Source organism: Barbus barbus, assembly GCF_936440315.1.
Source record: "Barbus barbus genome assembly, chromosome: 20".
NCBI classification, from domain to species: Eukaryota; Metazoa; Chordata; class Actinopteri; order Cypriniformes; family Cyprinidae; genus Barbus; species Barbus barbus.
Genome location: NC_136748.1, coordinates 25,966,679 through 25,992,285, shown reverse-complemented (window position 1 = coordinate 25,992,285; position 25,607 = coordinate 25,966,679). Strand labels below are relative to the sequence as shown.

The 25,607-nt window shown below is 34.6% G+C and overlaps 1 protein-coding gene across 1 annotated transcript in view; it reads right to left on the bottom strand.

The window, feature by feature from the left end:
* Positions 1–403: 403 nt before the first annotated feature.
* Positions 404–25,607, bottom strand: part of LOC306885965 (histone-lysine N-methyltransferase SMYD3-like) — a 164,958-nt gene continuing 139,754 nt past the window's right edge. Inside the window, exons 9-12 of the mRNA XM_079442802.1 lie at positions 20,680–20,767; positions 18,100–18,274; positions 3,656–3,764; positions 404–2,352 (exon numbers count right to left, since the gene is read on the bottom strand). Coding sequence (XP_079298928.1) covers positions 2,251–2,352; positions 3,656–3,764; positions 18,100–18,274; positions 20,680–20,767 — 474 coding nt within the window. The 3' untranslated portion in view covers positions 404–2,250. The remainder of the gene's footprint in view (positions 2,353–3,655; positions 3,765–18,099; positions 18,275–20,679; positions 20,768–25,607) is intronic.

The window sequence follows — 25,607 nt, the reverse complement described above, 5'->3', positions numbered from 1 at the left end:
GTGGACGTTTTGTTAGGAATGATGTCATAGGCTTAACAAAGGGCTCAGAGTGAGAGTTAGAGATTGGACTGCTGACAACTCGTCGCTCTATACTAACTTCCTCTATTTCCTCTTAAGCTCCATTATATCCAACAGAATGACATTTTTTAAGATGTTATCTCATCTCAGAGAAGTGCACCTCCAAAAGCTTGTTTGCTTTAGTGGCCCCAGAGTTATGAGAGGAGAGGAGGTGGAATGAGACATGTAATCCCGTCTATCTGTATCCTGACACTCAGGAGGGTTAAAAAGATTTAGCAACAATAACACGTTCGGAAAAAATGTCCGGAAAAGTGTCATCTGTGCTGATCCAGACCAACTACACTAACAACAGACTTCTGTTCTAGCGTACATAGATTTTCAGAATAAGCTCAGACACAAACTTTATTAATAATTTGATTATTTACACATCACTTGTTGTTTTACCACCAAAATGACATCACTTCCTGAAGGATGTGAATATTATTATTAACAAAAAGGATATTATTAACAAAAGCCAGGTCCTTGTATATTACATTAATACAAAAGCAAGTCATATTAAGGTCATTTTTTTCACCAATTAAAACAATATTCACAAGAAAGCATTCTGATTAGTGAAACACCTGGAACATTTCTTAATAAAATGTTTTTTCATGTTTGCATATAAATGGCAGCATCTGTTCAAACCAGAATATTGAAATTATTGAAATTATCCCTTGCGTTCACTTAACTGTGATAAGTGTTAAAACGTACTAATATGATTTTCATCTTTAAAAACTGTATTTGATTCAACATATTAAGGGATGTGATGGGAATATTTACTGACCCACATTACAAATGAAGTACTTACTGCAATAACGCAACCCAGATGGTAAAAGCAGAGCATAAAAACACAAAGCAGCTGCTGAAATATGTTTATGAAATCAGAGCGAATGGAATGGTCTTGCCAGAGCAACTCTGATGATTGAAGTTAATGATGAGAAACTGAAGCACAAATCTGAGGTGTGTGTTGTTTGGAGTGCTTTTATGAAGCACAGCAGTTGTTGCTTTCCCAACAGTTAATTACGTGAGAGTCAAAATCACACTAAAGTCATCTATAGTCATTTTTAAGGGTCATTAAGTCAAAGTTTAATAAACAGTTTTGAAAAGCTACTACAGTACCTCACAATAGTTTGGGCAAATGTACTAATGTGCTAATAGATTTTCCAAACAACACACCTCAAATAAAACATTTCCATTCTTGTTTCCATTAGACCTTACATTCTGGTGAAATATCATTCCTTTATGTAGAGCAAGGCAGCTAAATCTTAAAATGTCAGTCTAAAATGTCATATTATAATCAGTGTTGTTATGGTTAACTAAAACTATAACTATTAAAAATCTTTGTTTGTAACGGAAATACATCTGGGGGAAAAAAAGAGAAAAATATTAGCTGGAAAACCTAAACTTCAAAAAATAAATGTATATATAAAATTTAAATAATACTAAAATAACACATATTTGAATAATTTTATTAACTCCCAAGTGACCAGAACAACAAGAAACATATTAATGTAAGGATTTACTGAATACTCAATCAGATGCATTTAAATACTAATATATCACATACTGTATATGTTTATGAATCTAAGAATATGCAGCTACAAATAAAAAATGCAGTGACCCAATCATTCAGACTTTGTAATAGCTGCACATTTGAAAAGTGACACTGTTCTTTAAGTTTATCATTTAAATTTAGCAGTATTTTTCCTTTTGCAAACACTAATTTGGTGTCAAAATACCTAGACGTACGACTTTGTTTCGAATAATATATACTATACTTTGGATTGAGTGTTGAGTGAAGCGGACAGCAAGTTGAACTCTGTCATTATTGCAACGAATTCAGAATATAAAAAAGTGGAATGAATTCCACAAAAAAAAAAACTGAAATGGGATGAGCAATCTGAAATGGACTGAAAAATCACTGTAGAGTAATGTAGATTTTTTCCTCTGGCAAGCGGAGTAGAAGCAGCAGAGAAAAATATTCTTTTTTTTCAGTTGAATTCTAAAGCAGCTGGTTTGATACATAGCGGCACAAAAGCAGGTGGCAGACACAACCATCCAGAAACATCCCATTTGAGAGCAAATACAGCGGCGTGCTGACTGACAGCCAGCGTGTCAAAGTATTGTGGGAGAGGAGTTTGGGGCTGTGGCGGGACCGCAACAGTCGCTCTCTGTATGATGGCACACATCAGCCTAGACTCGACCCAGCTCAGCCTGGCACTCGCTCACTTTTCTCCTCACCTCATTAGTCAGAGCGTGAGCCGTCCCGTGGGTCACCTTCATGATGTCATAGGCCTGAGCGGGAGCAAGAGAGATGCTTGAGTTAAACGACTGTCATGTGAGGAAAGAAAATTCATTTAAAGGACTGAAAGCAGCCATTATGTTAACGTGGGTCCCCTTCACTCAAACACTCTTCCATTATAATTAAAAGGTCAAATTAAAGATAAAATTTAATTATTACATTACATTAAAAAATTAAATATGATTTTATATATTATTAATAAACTATTGATGCCTATTATATTTCTATTTTCATAAACCCAGTGAAGGCAGTGATGTAATTTTATTATTTGCTCCATATTCTCTAAGCGAGGGTGAAATTTTAATGGATGAAATGTGGCAGTAAAATTAAAAGTAAAATTAAAGATAATATTTATATCTTATATTATATATTATTAAACTTTTGGTGCCTTTTATTATATTTCTGTAAATTTTAGTGTTTTAAATTTAACATTTATTATTCTACATTTATTAGTTTATTATTTTTTTTATATATATAAGTTTATAATTTGGCCAACATCTTCTAAATGTGAGTGAAATTTTAGTGGCATTGAAGTTAACATTAAAGATAAAATGCTTATAGTATATTATATTAAATTACTTTATATTAACACTTTATTTTAGGGTCTCTTAACTTATGCTTATTAGCATGCATATTACTAGAATATTATCCATTTATTAGTAGTAATTAAGCACCTATTAATGCCTTATTCTACATCCCTAATCCTACTCAATACCTCAATTTAACAGCTACCTTACTAACTATTAATAAGCAGCAAATTAGGAATTTATTGAGGGAAATGTCGTAGTTAATAGTGAATAAGTGTTCCCTATTCTAAAGTGTTACCTATATTATTTTTAAGTTGGCCCACATCCTCTAAATGTAGCAGAAAAGTTAAAATTAAAGATAAACTGATATGATATTATTATAATATATTAAAATTATATTATTATATCATATTATATTATAAATAAAATATTGGAGTCTTATTTATGTCATATTTATGTCACAGTCTTTTCATAAAATCAATAAAGGCTGTGATTTAAGCATCAGGATAATAAAAGCTCTATAAGTATCAAGAAGATAAAGCATTTTGCAACATTTTTGTCCTCATTTTGCCATCTGCCTGACTCCGACTACCTTTAAATCACTAAATCTAATCTAACAGCAGCAGACGGACAGTGGAGTCAATGCGGAGACATCCATACCACCGTTTAGACAACAATCAGACTGCAGGGCAGAATGCAGCTGATGACCATCGAGGGTCTCATTATGCTCCTGATCTCTCTGCAGTCAGTTATAGGTGTGCTAACAGACCTGTGTGAAGCTCCCCTGAGCCTCCTCCAGTCTGCCCAGGTAGTGCTGCAGCTTCCCCACCCGCAGCAGCTCCACCGCTCTGGACGGATGAGGATCACTGAAGTACAATCTGTGCGAGGAAACACAAGATTACTGTAGCACTGGCAAAATAAATGGTAATGGTAACAAAGTGAGCTTTCAAGTGGCCGTGCTTTTTTCTGTTTTGTGGTTTAGTGCTTAAAAATCTTGGCTAATGACTGGAGGTTCACCCTAGAAAGACAGCTAGCAATTTCGGGACCATATTGGCTGTTTATTACTTATAAAGCATACATCTGCATGACCATATTCTACATCCCTAATCCTACCAAATACCTATATATTTTTTTTTTATAATTGACATCAATTTAAAAAGTTCTGTTTTTATCTGCTTGAAATATTATCTTAATCAGACAGATGACATTAATTATAACATTTGTTGTTTCTAATATGGTTACTATTAGCAACCACACTTATTACTAAACTTCAGGTCACACCAGGCAAACTGTAGTAAAGAAATGTACTTTAGATCAGCATCTGCAAGTAGAAATACTAACACTTCCCCTGGAGAAATAAATACGCCAGACGACTGCTGTACAAGACACAAAAACATGATATGATCCTGTCTTATATTCCAACTGCCTCTGAAGAAATCAACATTTCTTCTATCACATTTTTTATATATAGTGTTTGAGCACATCAGATTAATAGCGGTGATCCTGGCAGGAAGCATGCTAACATCAGCATATTGCAGGAGCGTGAGGGTGATGTTCCTGTCAGAAGCGTAAGAAAGAAAAGCCTTTATTCCACATTTCCCATTCATCCGCACTGAGCCGAGGGCAGCAGGCCAGGCTTACGGGTGATCCGCTGCTGAGACGGGCAAACAGGACTGTCTGCCGCTCTAAAACCATGACATAAAGTCACAAAGAGAAAGATAACAACATAGGAGGATTTTAAGTATTTTTTTAAAAGTATTTCTTAACATCATTTGCATCATTTTGCAGATTTCATCTTCATGGCCTTGACTGACTTTCACTTAAAGGTCAAACCTTTGGCAGTAAAAGCAATGATGAAGACGAGCACTTACAGTTCTTTAAAACTCTCAGGGGTTTTTGTACAGAGAAGCTCAGTCAGTCCGGGCATGCTTGTATTGGGAAATATTTGTCTGCTGGGACAGTCTTCATCACGCAGTGCAGAATTTTATTGTCATGGGTTATGGGTCCAAGGTCATCCAATAGCAGAGATTGATGCTTTAAGCTCCTTTGGTTTCATTTTAAAGACCCTTGTGATTTTGCTAGTTTTAAAAATGTCTAGAAATATCAGACTCTGTAAACGTTACAACAAAAGAATGAGAATTCAAGCGCTCGTGGTATGTGAAAGGATTTGATGGATGTGAAATTATATTATATACAAGAACTGTCAAAAAAAGAACACAACGCAAGCAATTAAAGAAAGTTCAAGCAGTGTAGACAGTAATCCAAAAGCAATCAGAACATAAAATGAGTAATCTGAATTACATTATCTCTCTCTGTGTGTGTGTGTGTGTATCATGCAATTCAGATTACTTATTTTAGGATATATATTCTGACTATTTTGTATTCCTTTGAAAAGAGAAATAAAATATAATCTATTGTTTTTTATTTTTTCTGAAATGCACTCAACATCACATTGCTTCAGGGTTTCCAAAATTAGAGTCAATGAAATAACTTCAGAGGGTTTATGAGCTGATGAAACACTAATTATTCATTAAATCATAAAAATGTCAAATTAAGATGAATACATTTACATTTTTTACATATAAAATATTTTATATTTGTTTACCTGCATGTCAATGTGATCATTAAACAACATTAGAGACCATGCAAATCAGTTGTGAAATTATTGAAATATTAACTTTCAATTTTAGGGGGAATAATAATAAAGATGCAATCAGGAATAATAATGATGATTCCATTAGCAAAAACCATAAATTTTTAATTTTCAGTATTCTTCTTGCACAATTTTACCATTAATTTATGGGACACAGGACTATTTTTATTTCATATTAACCTAAATGATGCCAGACACTATATTCGCCAAAGCCATTAATACAAGTAGAAATTATTTTAATTCAAATTCACCCTTAAGCAACAATTTCTGCACATTAGTGGACTTTAATAAATAGTTTGATAGATAGGCCTGCCTGTTGATATATACCAAATGAGAAGAAAATGATTCGAGAGAACAAACACAGCGTAAATGCTTTCACAACCCTTATACAACCTCAGTGAAAGCTGCCGCAGTCAGAAGCTCATTTCTCCAAGAAAAATAAATCACCAACCAAATATAACAATAGCTTTAAACAACTAAATCACCCTGACCAACACAACCACAGCATGTTTCTGATGAAGTCCATCCTCCATCACTGGTCTTGCCTGAACCGGCACTTTCCGTTGCTATAGCAACAGCCAGAGGAGGGGCGGCACGCCACAGCGACCTGTTAATACTCCCATTAGTGTTAGCTCAGCCTTTCTATTCATCTCCACGCTGGATCATTACCAAGAACAAAGAGCCCTATCTCTGCCGGGACCACTTTGGAGGAATATTAAATTGTGATTTCTATCTCCTCACAAACAGCAACTTGTTCGTGAGCTGTGACGAAGCACCGCACCCAGGAAAGACAATAGCCTTTATCATTAATCTGGCCGGCACATTAACAAAGCCCCGTGCTGTAATCTGCATCTTACATCTCCATGCATTAAAAGTGCTTTTGTCATGTAATATCAATCTCTGAGCAGCAGTCAAGTCAGGTTGTTTGTAGTGCTGATGCTACAGTTTACGCAAGAATGCATATAAAACAATCAGTTGATCAATGTCTAATCCATCACTCAGACTTTTTAACATTCATGGCGGCATGTGTTGAATACATGCATTTCTGAACCGGATCGAGAAGGTTGTAGTTTCAGTAAGGTACAACTTGTTTACATTACTTACTTCATCATTCTTGATGCTTAAAGTAGTAATTAAAAACATCCGTAATATTAACTGATAAATATATTGCTCATTATTAAATCATGTTAATTGATAATACATTAACTCATGTTCATTTCTACAACTTGAAATTAATACATTTCTGTTAAAGTACTGTTTGTAGTTAATTCAGTGTTAACAGACAGGATCTTATCATAAAGTGTTACCGATTTAATAAAAAAAATATATATTTCTAATTGACAGCAGTGAGATTAAATGGAAACATATTCTTAGATTTATTTTTTTTGTGAAAACCCCCAATAAACTCATGTATCTTCTCAAACTCAGAAATGTCATTATAAAAACATTTTTTTCCCCATCAAATTAGTCCAAGTCCAAATTATTATAATCACTATTATATTATATAATATAACATATTACATAACATTATGCTATTTTTTTTTTTAAATACTATGTAAATAAAAAGAAGTGGACTCTTTGAAAAACAAATTTCTTAAAATTTATAAATTGCTTTATATTATGCATAAACCTTTTGAATATTATAAAATTAAATAAAAAAATTAATTGAATAATGGTGATGCGTATTATTTTTCCACTCAATTATGTTATCATGATGATATAAACCTTTTGAAAATAAAATAAAGTAATGGTCACACATATTTATTTTCCAGTCATAAAACATAAAACAAAATAAAAACAAAATCAATTGGAATAAATATTTTTTTGTTCTCAAAAAAAAAAAAAAGAGTATTCTACCAATCGCAGATAAGGAGGAGGGTTCATTTGCTGGTGCAGAAATTACATTTCACCTTAAAAACTTTAAAATACATTAAAAACTACTCAATTAAGCTTCTTGAGTTCATAAGCTTCAAGATCAACCCTTGAGAACTAATTTTTTTTTTGTGTTTTCCCCCTACATTGCCACTAAAAAATGCCTCTTCTTAATAAATACCATTCATAAACATGTTGATGTATAAGAATATTCTGTGTCTCTGCATCTCCCCTTTATGTGACACCTCACCTCCAGAGCATGGGAACATGCTTGGTTACACCAGACTCACACTATCACCTATAAGACATTACCACCCTGACCGCACGCTCACCTTTATATCACCTCTAACCACCCCGTCCCTCACACATCCACCTTTGACTCTGAACCCTCAGACTCATAACAAAGCCCTCCATTACAACCCAATCCTGCTGAACCCCATCCCTTTCCCTCCCCGTGCCGTAATACTTGGTTTAGTCAGCACCCTGTCTGTTACCCAGACTCCCACGCTGCGGTCTCAGTGTCACTAATGCCTTCCTGGGCCTCCGGCTCGTTCTGGCAGCTTCTCAGAACTGCGTGTGGTTCTGTTTTTTATCTGTTTTATGAAGCAATGCTGTAGGTGCCCCCAAAACAATCCCTCTCACACATTTCACACCCATTTCCCCTCTGAACTGCTGACAGCCGACACACATTTTTTGACCCTGAAAAACCGAGGAGCCTTTTAATTAAATAACTGTGTTGTGTAGCAAGATCGGGTTCGCTTTGACCCCAGCCTACACTCATTTCTAAGTGAAGTGAAGTGGAGAACACGCTCTAGTGATGAAGTTCTGGCACAGATTCAGCAGAAGTTTAAGTTTCCAATCTTTCTTCTGAGTCATGACAGTGAGATGAGGACAAAGCAAGGGCTTCAAGGAAACTGTCAGTGCAACTAAAGACCAACGATATCAGCACTGTAATAATTCAGATCATTTTAAAACATGAACAACAGGCATTATCCAAAGCGACTTACAAATGAGGACAAAAGAAGCAATCAACTGTAGTATTACAACAACTAAAAACAGATCCAAAACTAAAAGCTAAAACTTTAAAGAAAGAGCTTTTTTATATCCGGTCTAACAAAATACTCATTTCATTTACCTGGACACACTTTCCTTATTTTTTCACAACAAATGGCCAAGCAAGCGCAGACACTGACAAGATACGCGATACAGAACGGGACCAAACGCGAAATCAGCACGTCTCCACACAGTAAACAAATATATATTATTAAATATATTATTATATGTAATATACAGCAGTCCCAAAAAGTATTTCGACACTTTTGAGCACTTAAAACAATAACTGTAGATTGACTAGACATCATTTTGAACATTATATCAATTCTTTTACGTTTTAAAATCCCCAAAATGCTGTTTATTTATTTATTTGAAAAGTGTTTTTGTTACTCTGTAATTCACAGTCATACGCCAGCAGTTGTGTTTGCTGGAATTTTACCATAAAAATATGCTACAGCAGCAACATTTTAAGTTTTACAGATTCTAACTTAAATTTACAGTAAAACAAGAACAACAATCAAATGTATAGTTCTTTAACTTATATGTGACCCTGGACCACAAAACCAGTCTTGTATATTTGTATATGTGTAGCAATAGCCATAAATACATTGTATGGGTCAACATGATCTATTTTTCTTTCATGCCAAAATCATGAGGATATTAAGTAAAGATAATGTTCCTTGAAGATATTTTGTAAATTTCCTACTGTAAATATATTAAAACTTCATTTTTGATTAGTAATATGCATTGCTAAGAACTTAATTTGGAACTCCATTAAAGGCAATTTTCTCAGTATTTAGATTTTTTTGGCACCCTCAGATTCCAGAATTTCAAATAGTTATATCTCGGCTAAATATTGTCCTAAGAAACTATACATCAATGGAAAGCTTATTTATTCAGCTTTCAGATGATGCATAAATCTCAATTTTGAAAAATTGACTCTTTTGTCTGGTTTTGTGGTCCAGGGTCACATATAATATTAATATACTAACCTACTGAAGCTCTAAAATCTGTTTCATATATCTTTATAATATAAAAACTACCAAAAACACAAATGAAAGAGCCACTAAAGCCATATGATGAATCAAAGTTCTTCATAGTTTTTTCGAGGTAAATACTAATAAGAATAAATAAATAAAAAGAAGCATAGCCACAGAGAATTCTAGGAATGAGTTTTTTCGCTGTATATTATATGCACACACACACAGCATATATATCTATATATTACATTTTTAACAACAGCTTTTTTGTTTACATCGATTTATGGTCATTTGGTTATAGTGTACCTTTCTTTCCAAGAAACAACACTAGCTTTGTTATTCTCTTTTATAATGCACTGACATTCATACATTTTTAAATTTGACTCAAGTGTCCAAATATGATTTGTTGCCAATGTACTTGAAATAAAGTGGCCTCTATTTGTCTTTCTGCTTGGCAATGAACAGAACTTAAAGTCTGTGGTAAAAGCAGCATACGAAGCAGAAGATATTCTTCATACATATTTAAATATAACAGCCCTGTTTCATACAGCATCTATGAATAGAAATACGCATCTCTGAAGTACCGATGTAGAATACTGCGCTTTTCTTTACACCACCTGTTGGTGCTTTGGCAGTAGGTAAAATATACATACCAGTAGCAGCTCATTAAAAATTATTAGGCTTTAATTGGCATGACTGAATATATTAAGTGGAAAAGATCGAGAAAGTACGTTCATGAACACAGCAGCAACATAATTATCTGCACACTGATAATTATGCTCCAAAATGTTTTATTCAATCAGCTTGCCATGTTTAAAGCTCATAGGTTTTCATCAAAAAAAAATTAGTAAAGTGACCCATACTCGGAATTCGTGCTCTGCATTTAACCCATCCAACGTGCACACACACAGCAGTGAACACACACACACACCGTGAACACACACCCGGAGCAGTGGGCAGCCATTTATGCTGCAGCGCCCGGGGAGCAGTTGGGGGTTCGGTGCCTTGCTCAAGGGCACCTCAGTCGTGGTATTGAGGGTGGAGAGAGCGCTGGACATGCACTCCCCCCACCTACAATCCCTGCCGGCCCGAGACTCGAACCCGCAACCTTTGGATTACGAGTCCGACTCTCTAACCATTAGGCCACGACTTCCCCCATCTTAGTATTACATCACTTGCTCAACAATGGATGCTCTACAGTGAATGGGTGCCGTCAGTCCAAATAACTGATAAAAACATCACAAAGTAATCCACACAACACCATACCATCAAATAACGTCTTGTGAAATTGAAAGCTGTGTGTTTGCTTTAAAAAAAAATCCATCATAAAGATGCTTTAACTTTAAACTGCTGCTTCCAGCTAAATTATGAATCCTTTATCCATAATATTGCTTTCACCAGCGAAGAAGTTGTCTCGTCTGAATCAGGAGAGAAATATGCAGAAATAAAGTTTACATGCAAAAGCAGTTAAAAACAGTTCTAAACAAATATGTCTGTGGATTTTGGTGTGAGAGGACAACAGGGGATGGACTTTTTTGCTGGAGGAAGCGTTTCTATGGATTATGAACTGATATTTTTGGCCAGAAGCAATGGGTTAAATTTAAAATGCCCTAATGATGGCTTCGTTTTTTAACAAATACGCAGCTTTTTGTTTCACAAGAGGATATTTGATGGACTGGAGTCGTGTGTTTCATCTGTTTGGACTCTCATTCTGACGGCACCCATTCACTGCAGAGGATCAATTGGTGAGCAAGTGATGTAATACCAAATTCCTCAAACAATTTTGGGTAAACTATTCCTTTCATAAACAGGAAAATAACAGTGTTAATGTGGTAAAATCCATCAATTGTGAATCAAAATCTATTTCAGCTGTGATGCTGCTTTACAAAAGACAATAGTGTCATAAGCTCAATTTAGTTCAGTGTTGATTCTGTTATGTTCAATAACTGTGCCAATGTTGCAATCTTCATCAATTATGAAACAAGTTCAATTTAGCTACAAGTCAGTGATATTGATTCAATTCAGTCCAATAACAGTGTCAGTGTTGCAAAGTTAGCGTCATTATCCAGCTCAATTCGGTTCTCCTCCAATGCTATCAGTGCAGTTAAATCAATAATGTTACTCAATATTAATAGTCTTTTAAAGATGTATATGGATGCAATTAAAAAGATTTGAATGTCATTGCATTGGATATCATGGAGTTTCAGGAGATCCATTGTTCTGAGAAACATGTTGATGGAGGTAGGTCATTATTTCTGCAATTCTGTTTGGTGTCGCTTCTGGTGCAAAAATTACATCAGCGTTCAATGACAATTTGGAGACACAAATAGATTGAACTCTTTGAGAGCAGTATTCTGTTGTACATCAGTGTGCCTCAAGCAAAAACTGCAGACTACGTAGACTGATGAACTACGACTGAACCTCCTGTGAATAGATCAGATGATATTTGGCCATGAGATAAAAGTGATGCCTTAAAAGCTGCAGAAGTGACTAAGCTTGACTTGGTCAGTAGTCAATTAAATTTTCATATAACGCAGAAGAAACTAACATAAAGCAGCTATAAATATAAAAAATGCTGCCCTTGTGGGCACAATAACATAAAAAAATCTGACTGTTTTGAATAAATATTCATGCACTCTGCAATCTAATGAGAAATGACAGAAAAAATCAGGTTCTTCCACCAGTCCTGGAGATTTCAACTAAATAAAAACAAAACAAAGTGATCTAGTGAAGTCTGGACATGTGCTTCTCTTGTTTTGTCTGATCTGAAACAGAAAACTTTGCATGTAAATGATAAACATGCTGTGTGTCAGGTCTAAAGAATGTGCTGTTTACAATTTAACTAGATGCACAATGTTGCTAGTTAGAGGCAAAGTAATACTTCAGGCGATGAGACAAAGTACATAAACATTCGAGTGAAATCACTCTTGAAACTGCAACAAACATCCCATGCAGAGATCCGAAACTGTCAAAGCCGAGCGGTCAGAGTTTTGCTGGAACGAAGGGAAACGCCACAGATCCGGATGCCCTTGGCGGTTCATCGCGTGGAGCCGGACTCTCAGGAATGTTCCTTCTTCCACTTCATTGGATTAACTGCTTAATGTTCTAATTTGCATATTAATGACACGCTTATTCTGACCTGCTTATTAAAATATATAAAAGCAAAAGTTACATTTTATTGTATTTTAAATGATTAAAAACGTCTTGCTGACAAACCTAGTGTTTTTATGGACATTGGCAAAGATTGGTAAAGACTTAAAATTACAATTAATACATTTTTGGAGGACTCCATTTGTGATACTTAAATATAGTCCTTTCATTTTACAAATAATTCTTTTGATATGAAGTATTGTTACACTAAACTACATTTTAGTGGGTGTCTTCTGTAAATCATGGTAAAAATGTATGATAGCTAATGTTTTTTGCTAAAAAAATTAAATTAAACAGGACACATTCTAATGTATGGGAAACAAAATGTAAATCTTTTATTGCTTTAATGCTTATAAACTCCTTTTCTTCTCTGACCCATCTATAATGAATTTTAGAAATGACACCTGCCAAAACACCACCAAAATTACATGAACAAAGCCACGTATCTCTTCTACATGACTGAATGACAGGAATTCAAACAGTCATATTGTAATGTATTGTTAATGAGCGAACCGCAGTTGAGCTATTGATAGCGCAGTCACCTGGATGTGAAAATGCAAGTAGTTTCTGCTTCCAGGCTGAACAGCAGGTACCAGAAACCTGTGATGTGTTTAAACTGATGGCTGCAGTATAAGTGGGTCATACAACGTGACTTTAACTTGAAAAAACACAAGTGGGAGGAGCAAAATCTATTACAAGACACATTTTTCTCTATTTGATTAATTAGCATCACCTTCAGAAAGTGCTAAAAAGCTTTGACACTTTAACAAAAACAAGCAAACATTTTTAGCCACACTTGGTGTTGAAAGGTTGAGAAAATTTACTGGCTATAAATGTTCCTTAGAAGCAGTGAAATTGTAATTTTTGTTATTCAATAAATAAAAATAAAAATATAAATTGCTATAATAATAATATATGTCAAACACACACACACACACACGCACACACACACACACACACACACACACACACACACACGCACACACACACACACACACACATATCTACAGCTAAAACAAAACATGAAGGGATTTTTTTATTGTTTTATAATTAATATTTATAAACAACATTTAAAAATAATTATAAAATAAAAATATATATTTGAATATAAGTGTTTAAAATAAAAAACTATATATTTTTATGCTATTATTTTTTTAAACATTATTTACTTGCAAAGCCAATTTACCTTTTTCAAAACTCACTAACTTAACGTTAATTTTGGTTCCAGTGAAAGCAAAACACAGATCAGACTAATCACCCCCTATGTAAGCTGTCAAATCATTGAATATCCCTAGATCTAGGTTTTAAAGACTGAATAAAAGTTCAAAGTAAAATGCAAAGCATCGTCATACATAATGAGAATCCGCTATGCTAATTTTCTAATCAAATTAATTATTGTGAAAAGACTGGCTAAAAACAGCATACACTAATGAATCACTTTGCATGTATTAGGCACTTGAGCAATTAAAACAATTCAGTGGCTCTCACTAAACAGCCTGACTGATCCCCAAATAGAATCGGTGCATAAATAAACGTCTATTTATCTTGCAATAGCCAGCAGCGACCTTAGTTAACATGCAACACGTAGAACAGGATCTGATGCAAACAAATCACACCACACAGATAGAAAACTAATTTTGAAGTTTCTTAAGGTAACCAAATTTAATTTTCTCCCTGTGTGATTACAAGGGCGTTCAAACTCTCTTGTGATGTGAAGGATCTATTATTGCTTTGTCAGGTTGCCGCTCAGCCACTATCTCTTTCCAAACCTCTTGTGGCCTGAATGACAAGAGGAAGGGGGCAGAACCTCTTCTAATAATTGCCTGTTCAGAAAGCATTCACACGGCGAACACAGGACCAGCCAATTCCAGAAATAATTTGGGATCCCAGACAAGGCCAATAATGAACCTCACAATTTTGAAACGCAGCACAAAGGCGCATGACGAATACTGAATCAAGCTGTAATGGAATGTCATGAAGCCCGGCGTTACGTGATGACTGGAGCTGTCACTTAAACAAAACCGCTTTCACAGCCTTCATAGCCATGTTATGATTTTTTACTGATTTTCTGCCCAAATGTTTGATGGATATTATGACTCCTGATGACTCTTAAACTCCAATTTCAATGCGAAGAAAGAGGGCATGTACAATGATAATGAAATAAAGCGGATAACTTTTGGTTGGGTGTATGGACATTATTTCTTTAATGTGTTGTGCTAAAAACCATTCTGAGAGCAAAAAGCTTTTTCTTCATTGACGGCCATTCAAAATTGACTGCAATCGGACAATACTGACATTTATTTGCATGCAACATACACTACCGTTCAAAAGTTTTGGAAAAATGTTTTGGAAAGAAGACTCTTATGCTCAGCAAGGCTGCATGTATTTAACCAAAAAAATACAGAAAAAATTTAAATATTCTGAAATATTATTATAATTTAAAATAACTGTTTTCTATTTGAATATATTTTCAAATGTAATTTATTCATGTGATGCAAAGCTGAGTTTTTAGCATCATTACTCCATAGTGTCACATAATCATTCAGAAATAATTCTAATATGTCGATTTGATTCTCAAGAAATATCAGTGTTGAAAGCAATTGTGATGCTTAATATTTTTGAGACAACCAAGATGTGATTTTTTTCTTTAATAAATAGAAAGTTCAAAATAACAGTTGAAACAGAAATATTTTGTAACATGATAAATGTCTTTACTGTAACTTTTGATCAATGTAATGCTTCCTTGCTGAATAAAAAAATCTTACCAACCCTAGTGAAAAAGTAATATAGCCTATTTAAAATAAAACAAAATCATACTAAGCATTGTTCAAATCTACTTTAGCACAATCAGATATACTTCAATATATCTTTAGTTGTATATCTTTAGCACTACTTCCGCACAATTAAAGTGAGTTAAGTACAAAATGAGTTATTCCAATTTAGCAGGTTAAGTATACCAGTATACTAAAAGTACAATTGCAGGGTATTTTTAAGTTCATAAATATGTAAATGTATATGTAGTATACTTAGCACGAAATAAATGTATTTCAAATACATTTGAATATATTTATTTTTCATCAAGGAACCCCAAACTTTAATATGGTACTGTATATATCCCAGGTATTTCCATATTTTATTAGTATAGTATTTCAAAACGTAAACCTCTTTGAGTAGCAGATTTCAGCCTTACATTTTCTTTGGTGAAGACAAGTAAAGAAGGATATGCAATGAAAATGACCAAACGGTTGAAATATTCTGGTGTGCCGTATTTATCTTTCTTTATAACATGCATTTATCTTGTACTAACAGCAGAAACAGCGGCGACACTGGCAAGCATCAATCTCAATGTCAATTCGGCATTTAAAGAGCCATTTTAGCAGCATTTTTCCTCTTCCTTGCATTGGTGGCCCTCCCTCGGCACCATAAACATTAATCAGACGCAGTATAAAGCTGGAGAATAAGAATCCAACAGGCAATATAAAAACTTGTTCATGCTTTGCATGAGCTGACATGGGAAGATGGGATCCAGCGCAGTAGAAAAATAACTACTGTATTCATATTCCCCCCATTTGACAGGGGAAAAGCTGTTGGGTAATTTCACTTTTTACCAAGGTCCAATGCCTCTGAAGCTCTGATCCGACTGTTTCTTTACTGTCTACTTTTGGATTTAGTGGAAATCACTGGAGGTCTAGTGCCGCTACAAACTGACATCTGCAGGAGCTTGAAGTCAATAATCTCTTTGCATCTAGCCTGGAGGTATGTATTATTCTCAGCACTATGGGAAAGAGACCTTCCAAACAGCTTTTTCCTACAACCACAAATGAAACACCACAGTAGAAGAGTCCCAAACCTGCTCTAGATCTCCTGCTTTAGTAGACTACAGGAATGCACTCTGCTTCAAAAGAAGACCAGTGTCCCCTGGTCTGTTCTACACGTCTCATGGGAAGTCATATAGTGGCTACGATGCACAATACTAAGATTGGTGTTGTGCACATTGATTCAGTAGAAGTTGGTGATGAATACCGTCCTGCGGTGCATGTCACCTGGGGTCTGCCCTTTACTAAATTGATCCATTTGTCCCATTAAACACAGCTGAACAAGCTTTTTTTTTCTGGGAAAGGTTATGACCTCTGGTATTAGGATAGGAAACATACTGTATAAGCAGGATGTACAATCATGGTAAATGTACTGAGATTTTAATGTATCATTTCTCAATAACTCAAAATTAGCAGCATCGCATACAAAAACAACCATGGTTTCCTCCAGAACATAGTTTGTTAAAACATTGCCAAAACTAGTGTACCAAACACTATTTAAAGAATTATTTCAAGAAAATCATATTTAAATTTTTAATGATTTTACAATAGCAACGAGTAGATTTTGACATTTTCTGAACATAATGTGAGTGGTATTTGCCAAATCTTGCCACCATGATGCTATTAAGTTTAACATGTTGCTGTGTCATCTTCAAAAAATCATTTATCAGATTAATCAGATATTTTTTTTGCCTTTTTTATTGTCCAACAAGCAAAAATCATACATTTGATCAGTTATACGTCCAATACTATATTGTTAAAAACATCTGGGGTTAGTGAAATTAATTTTATTTGGAAAGAGAGTCTTATGATCCTTTAGTTGTTCAAGAATAGAATAAAAATGGCAAAATATATGGTAAAATAGCAGTTATGTATTTGAAATATATTTTACAGTATTTATTTATTTTCTGTAACATTTTCAGCAGCCATTGCTCCTTGTTTAGTGTCACATGACCATTTTGAAATTATAATACGTTGATTGGAATAAATAAATAAAAAACAAACAAACAAACAAATAAATAAAGTTAATAAGTGATGAAAATAAAAGTAAATAAAGGTTTTATTTTTAATGAATTTTTTTTCCTGAAATTTGGAAAACAACTGTTATTTGAAATAGAAACATTTTGTAAAATTCTAAGTTTTATTGTCTTTATTGTCATTTTTGATCAGTTTAATGCATTCTTGCTAAACAGAAGTATCAATTTATTTGAAACCTTACTGACGTCAAACATTTGAAAGGTAAGTGTAGTAACCACTTCACTTTGGCTAACACTATGGTTACTGTTTTGTTAAGGATACCTCAGAATTTAAAGATAGTTTGTGACTAGGTCATTTTTCACTATTACAAGCAACTATAAGTATAGATGAAAAATAAATTGAATCTGAATAGACTGAATCACAGAAAGCTTTCTAAAACTGCTTAAAAACCACCATAATGGCAATGAATAAATCTATTATTAGAGATAAATACTATAACAAGGATCTATTCTTCAATGCCGCCTAGCGTTTCTGAGAATAAATCTGCACTTGTCTGTCTTTGGTCTTCAGATGTGAGCAATTCTATGTGAGTCACAGTTATAAGGGGACTTTTATAGATTTGAGGATGTGATGGAGGTGTATTCCTTGGAAATTTACCAGGAAAATCTGTCAGTAATGAAACAGAAAACAACTTTTTGTTGCAGACACTCACTTGTAAGATTCCAGAGCTCTGTTGCCGTACTCCAGCGCCGACTCATAGTCATCCAGACTAATGCACGCATCCATGGCCAGATCCAGCAGCCTGAGCACATAGATGTTCCTGTCCGGGACGACATCTGCGTATCTATGCAAATGAGCCTGGCTCTCTTTTAGCAACTCCTCCCAGCCTTTTGATTAAACAGTTAAGGATACAATTAAAAACAAGCTGAATTGTATTATGAAAACTACAGTAGCTCAAGAAAGTCTTGCTAAGCCAGTCACAACACCTGGTGGAAACAACGGTACACAAAATCCAAAATCTATGCTTATTATGTCATGGGGAAGACAGCTTGTTTTTTCTTTCATACATCAGATACATGTCCAAAGGGGTAAAAGCAAGTGAGCTAGACAGAACTGACAGCTTTGTCCTCACACCTTTCACTGCAGTATCTGACTACAGTACTGGGCATAGTTTGCAGAGACTAGCAGCAGCGGCGTAACTTTGCTTTGAAAAGTGGTGGGGACAGCGCACAACTCGTTTTGCTATTTGTTTATTTAATAACTGAATTTACTTGGGACTGAGTTCAGAGTTGGAAATGCACTTAATTTTCACTTTGATGTACACATGCATCACATTCACAAATATGTCTATAAACATCCAAATAAGCAAAACGTAACATTCACAATGTGAATGTTACGTTTTGCTTATCACAACACATCCAGGGTAGCTAATATCAATCAAAATACGCAAGATAAATGCTCAGCTGCAGCGTATTCATTAATCCCCAATCAATTGTGTGTGTGTGTGTATTACGATTCATTCCACTTTGAATTACTTGAATGAATGAATTTTCTCTTAATACCAGCCGGACAACTTGCTAAAAGCAGGTGTGATCGATGCACGCGCTCAACATTACGTCAAGAGTCAAGACAAGCCCACAAAATGTTTCCTCATCCAATCAAATAATTTAACCAATCCTGAACTACGCAAAACCTCCTGTAAAACATGAATGAGAGTTAATTTGTGTTTAAAATGGTTAAACTACCTTTATTAATTAAATAAATGAAATTGTTTTGACGAATCTTTTTTTTTATGACGTTTGTATAAAAGCTCTATTTTTTCCTCCCCCACCCCACATGTAAAGGCTATACGGTAAATGTTGCTACCTATAGCATAAATGTTAAAACATCAACAAAATGTCCAAAAGAAAGTATGGAAGTGATATAAGAAGCTTTTTAGTGAAGCAGCCACGCACATTGCACACTGAGTCCGAATTTTTCGCCCGAAATTTTCGCACGTTGAAAAACAAATACGACCTCACGTTTTGTCAATCACGTTTGCACACTGCCTCCGAAATTGTCGTCCGTCAAAAAATAAATTCGGATCGGGTTCGATTTTTTACGTTTTTCGCATCCGTATAAAGCATTTTGAGATGCTTTGAGAAGGTGTTTTGACAATTCAGAGCCACCGTACAAGCGAAAGCCAAAATCCAAAATAGTGTCAGACAAATTAATACACTTCGTCTTGCAGCAGAGAGCACTTTATGACAAACAAATTGCGGAATACAAAGATACAGAATATAAAGAACTGCTGTAGCCTATTTTTTTATGCCTGGCGCGCACCTTTCCGATGCCGCAGTTCGATGTTTTTGTGTGTGTGTGTATCCATACCTCAGACAGTCTCTGTTCAGGATAAATTGGTTCACGGAAATTGGTGGTCTTCTTTTTAATATGTGGATTCAGTATCGATAGCAAAGTATCAAACTGAGGCACTGACATCCTGAAATAAACTTTGAATCTCTCGGGATAATCCCGCAGCTCTTTGATAAGGAGGTGGAACCTTCCTCTCTGCGCAATCTAAGGATTGGATGGACCCAATATTTCCTTTTTCTTTTTCTTTTTTTAAAAAGAGAGAGGACAACAAAATCATCCTCACTGCTTGAAGACATTTTGTATAGTTTTGTGAATTTTTCCCCAACGGATTAATTAAAACGCATCGGACTCCGTGTGCAAGGTCTCTGTGGGTGACGAATTTTTAAGATTGCGAATGCGATAAAACGCATGAGGAAATTTCGGACTCAGTGTGCAGAGACCTTAAGACTAAAATACAGTATTAACATTGTAGACTACAAATAAATTTTAAAAGAGGTACAGGATCTGTAGACTAATTAATTATAGGGAAAGGAAACTACATATCCCATGACGCATATCGCGTATCTCGCGATAGTTTCACAACGAGACTTAATATTCATCTTTGAGGATGTTGAAAAGCTTCTGACCGGCGGAAAAATGTGTTAAATGAATGAATTAGATTATGAAGAGTGACGATTTGTAGATGGTGCTTTTCCTTTAATATATACCTTACGCAATCTATTTTTCAGATACTTTTTAAAAGTGGTGGGGACAATATCGAGCCTGGTAAAAAGTGGTGGGGACATGTCCCACCCGTCCCACCCGTAAATTACGCCTATGACTAGCAGTTGTTTCCAGAGCTAAACTGCTACAGGCTAGTTCACGTCACCCTGCTAAACCCTGAGATACAGTCAGTTCTCGCCCACTGAGTGTCAGCCCTTAATTCGGCTGTGAAGGATACACTGCTCCGACTGAAGCTGCTCCAGGTGAGGGATGGCTTCTCTTAAAGACGTCCACGCTGTCTTCTCTCCAGCCAGCATGTCACAGTCCTGTTCACAAAATAATGACGCATGAATTCATTTTATTATTATTTATTATTACCGGAGCAATAGCAAAAATAACATAAAACTTTATCGACCAAATTTATTGATTTACCTGATAAATTTACAATAAATGTATTATTTTAAATGTAAAATTGTAAATTATTATTATTATTATTATAAATATTTAAAAATCATTTACTTCATAAATATATTTATTGGTATCAACTGTGATTATATATGTTTATTTATATAAATATATGTATCTAATTTAAAAGAAAAACCACCATAAAAATTAACAGCAAAAATGACATGACATAAAACAAAGTACTAAGTAATGCACTAAAATCAAATCAAAAGCTTTCTTTAAAAAAGTATTTACACCCTTATGTGTGAATAAGTAACACATTTATTATATAAAGTCATAATACATTTATTTGTATTTAAAATTTTGAAGTTACATTCAAATTTTATTTTAAAATTTGTTTGAATATTGTGTACAGTATGTATGCATTTATATCTTTTCTTATTTTGTCATTTATTGTATTACATTAAAATGCATTTATATTTATACATATATCTTAGATATTTTTTTTAATTATCAAAAAACAGTAGCAAAAATTACATAACACTACAAAGATTAAGGGAAAGTGGTGTGTGGGCAAGGATGGTGACCCATACTCAGAATTTGTGCTCTGCATTTAACCCATCCAAGTGTACACCCAGTAGTGAACATACACCCAGGAGCAGTGGGCAGCCAACGCTGTGGTGCCCGGGGAGCAGTTGGGGGTTCGGTGCCTTGCTCAAGGGTCTCACCTCAGTCGTGATATTGATAGTGGAGAGGGCGTTGGTTATTCACTCCCCCGACCTACAATCCGGACCTGAGACTTGAACCCACGACCTTCAGGTTACAAGTCCAACTCTCTATCCATTAGGCCACGACTGCACCAGTCATGAATTAATTAATGGTCAAAATCAATCAAAATTTGCCATTTAAAGAAGAATTTATTTATTTACACTCTTACTAGGTGTGAATAAATACTGTATTTGCTTTCTATGTTTATAAAATATTGTTCTTATTTAAAAATATTTATTCAAATATTATTTTATAAATGTACTTCATTTATAATTGCCTTCATATATACTCATTTTAAAACAGTCCATTAAAACTGTTTAACAACAACAAGAAAACTTCCTTATTATTATGCTTCAAAAATAAAAAATACTGCACTGTTCAATAACCTGTCTGCACTCCTCACTCACAATGTTCTTTTATTCCTGCTGTTTTGCACATTTTCTGACATTTTGCACATTCCCTTGCACATTTCTACCTCCGGAGGCCGTTAAGGTCATTGGCCATATACAAACATATGCTACTTACATACCTCTCTTTATAATGCACCTTCTGTTTATATTTCCTTGCAACCTAAGTTGTATGTACAGTCATTTGCACTGAGCTAGTCTCTCCCCATCTACCACATAACTTGCACTATATGTCATAAAAACTGAATGTATATACACATTTTTATATCTATTTATATACTTTGACCAAACAAATTAGAACTTTTACTGCATTATAGCTCAAATTTGTGAGTGTGGTGCAGTGATGCTTAAATTGTAAAGGAAGGATGATGTCATCAAACATCAAAGAGCTTCATCCGTACAACACAACAAAAACATTAAAAGGAGAATGAGAGAAGCTGTCAGGATTACAGAGCCGTGAGGTGCGTGAAGACTGAACGGGCTTGTTTCTGAGAGGGCAACTTTTTTCAAGATAAGTGTGATGACGAGTCCGAGCCATGGGGGGGTCTGACAGATACTCAAATCCCTGCGGAGAGACTTGTGTTTGTGTGGCCCCTGGGGATACACGTTTGAGTGCCTCTGAGACATCAAAGCTGTGTAATGCATTAGAGGTGAACAGTCACAGCGCTGACAACACACACACACACACACACACACACAATCAATTTAAACTCTTTTGCAGAATTGATTCAACCTAAATAGCACCTTTCCATTATGCCATTCTCGCTAAATAACTCTTCATTACTGATTGGGTCTGTGATGTGTTTTGTTTAATGCTTTCATTCAGCAAGGACACATTACATTTGTCAAAAGTGTCAGTAATGACATTTAAAATGTAACAAAAGATTTCGGTTTCAAATAAATTCTGGTATTTTGAACTTTTTATTCATAATAAAGAAAAAAAAAATTATAATTCAACAATGTATCACGATTTCCACAAAATAAGCACAAAATCACTGGAATAAATTACATTTTGAATATATTAAAATAGAAAAGTTATTTTAAATAGTATTAATATTTGACAATAATACTGTTTGTTTCCCAGAATTTTTGAACACGGTATTTTCCTGTTTTTTTATTATTATGTTTTTTTTTGACGTTGATATTTACTGTTTTTTTATTCTTGAAGCATTTACACTTACAAAACCAGACTATGGCCTAACACAAATTATAATGGTCTCTCCTGATTTTTTTCTACTGTTTTCTAAAAATAGTCTTTAACTACATAATATAGACATGATTTGCAACATCCCAAACAGGTAGCAAAATAAAATATGGCACTTCAACAAAGACAAATAAAAAATAGACCACTCTGTCCATCAGAAAGTCAAACTTTTACATTTATGCCGTTCACATTTCTTCTTGTAATAATAAATATCTCCAACTACATCTTGCAACATATTATTTCAGACCACATAAAAGTAGGATCTTGTATTGGTTTTAAAAATATATGTTGCAAGCATCAAAGCAAGACAACAAACCAGTATGATGCTAAAAAAAAGTTCTGGGATGAGAAAGGTCACCATGAATATATGTGATAAAAAGAAAAAAAATTGTATGCCTCATAAACATTCATAAATGCATCAACCTTACTGCAAGAGATATTTAATAAAGCCAGTTATAACCATGTGGAGATATTTGTATTGTCTAGCCAAAGTTTGAGAAACTAAATGTATTTTTAGAGAGCAAATGAAATCAGATATTCACAGAAAGCTGTTCAAAGTGTCCTGTTATGTGTTTTTGCTCCAGTGCACTCAGTCCATACAAACTATGCAGGCTTTATAAATCATTTATCAGATAGAGTGCAGGCTGTCCGAAATGCAGGAGAGAGATGTATGCATGTCATGAGAGGCCAAAAACCCACAGGCTAACTTCCTGAAGTCTCCGCCGGACCACAATCCTCTGCTTCTACTGCAGAAATCACTATAATACTCATATTTGCACATGAAATCATGTTCAACATGTTAAACGTGCTGCAACTTGTCAATCACACCAAACCCTCTGCAGGTTTTGACGTCAGAAAACATATTTTTACCTGAATCCATTTCGCATTCTAGTCAAATCTCTATAGTTGTAAAATGGCTTTGAAGCATGAAATTATACATCTGCTTGCACAAAGGAAAAACTTTTCTATTCGCAGCTCCTTTTCAATGAAAAAGCCATTTTCTTGTTAACGTGAACAGCCTAATTACAGGGAGAGAGCCAGGATTCAAATTGTAGACTTTGTTTATTAGTGTAAATTCAATAATCATGTTATTCATTACAGCACTGTTTAGAGTGCACTGTGTATTAAAACATTCCAGAGAACAAGCATGACAGGAAGTCGAATGCTTTGTCAAACATATCCTCATATAGTCCAACTACAAATTAAAAGCACTTTGCTTGCAAAAGTACATACGGGAAGAAAACGTGCTGATGATCGAAACTCCATCAGGAAAAAAAATGGATTGTGTGTGATTTTTCAGTGAATATCTGTATATAGGTTTGGTAAAAATATTATATCAATAGTAAATATTCACTGAAAAAACATGCATATATATATATATATATATCCATGTTTTTTCAGCAAATAATTATTAAATATTATACATTATTATTATATTTATTAACTTATATACTGTACATGCTTATGATACAGACATTCACTGAAAAATCATGTAGATTTTAGGAGAGATAAAAATCTATTAGAAAAACTATTAACCAAATATAAAGGTGTATAAATAATTTAAAATAAAGGGGAATGAAATAATTGGAATTATTATTCAGAAGACAGTCTTCAGAAAGCAGAATGGGAAATAATTAATAAAAAAAATAATAATAATAATGTAAACTTTTTTCTCTGAAATTTTCTGCAGACCCCTCAGCACCTCCTTTGAGACACATTACAGGAATAGTTTGCCCAAAAACAATACAAACATCACAATAATCCACAAGTAATCCACACCACTGCAGTCCATCAATTAATGTCTTGTGGGTTATTGTGATATTTTTATCAGCTGTTTAGACTCTCATTCTGACGGCACCCATTCACTGCAGAGGATCCATTGGTGAGCAAGTGATGCAATACTAAATTTCTCCAAATCTGTTCTGATTTAGAAACAAACTCATCTACATTTTGGATGACCTGAGGGTAAGTACATTTTCATTTTAGGGTGAACTATTCGTTTAATGCATCCCAAAGGATACTGTTTAGAACTGATGACATGTGAATTGAGAAAAAGACTATTTTATCAACAGATTTGTAAAAGAGATATGGTGTAAATGTGAAAGAACACTGAATACTAAACACAGAAAAAAGTGGAGAAATGTATGGCCAGACAGCCTTCATGAACAGGAGAACATCTGTGACCCCCAAACGACTGTCAGCCTGAATCATATCTCCGGTCGCCGGAGGTTCTGGGAAGGTGATAACCTGATCGTCCCTGCTGTACTTTACTGCACATACAGCTGCTCTATTGTTTTAGCGTGTCAGTGTGTCCTATTGCACTCACACAGGTTGTCAGATTACCGCAAAGCCGGTGGTGAATCAACAAGTCCCTCTCATCAG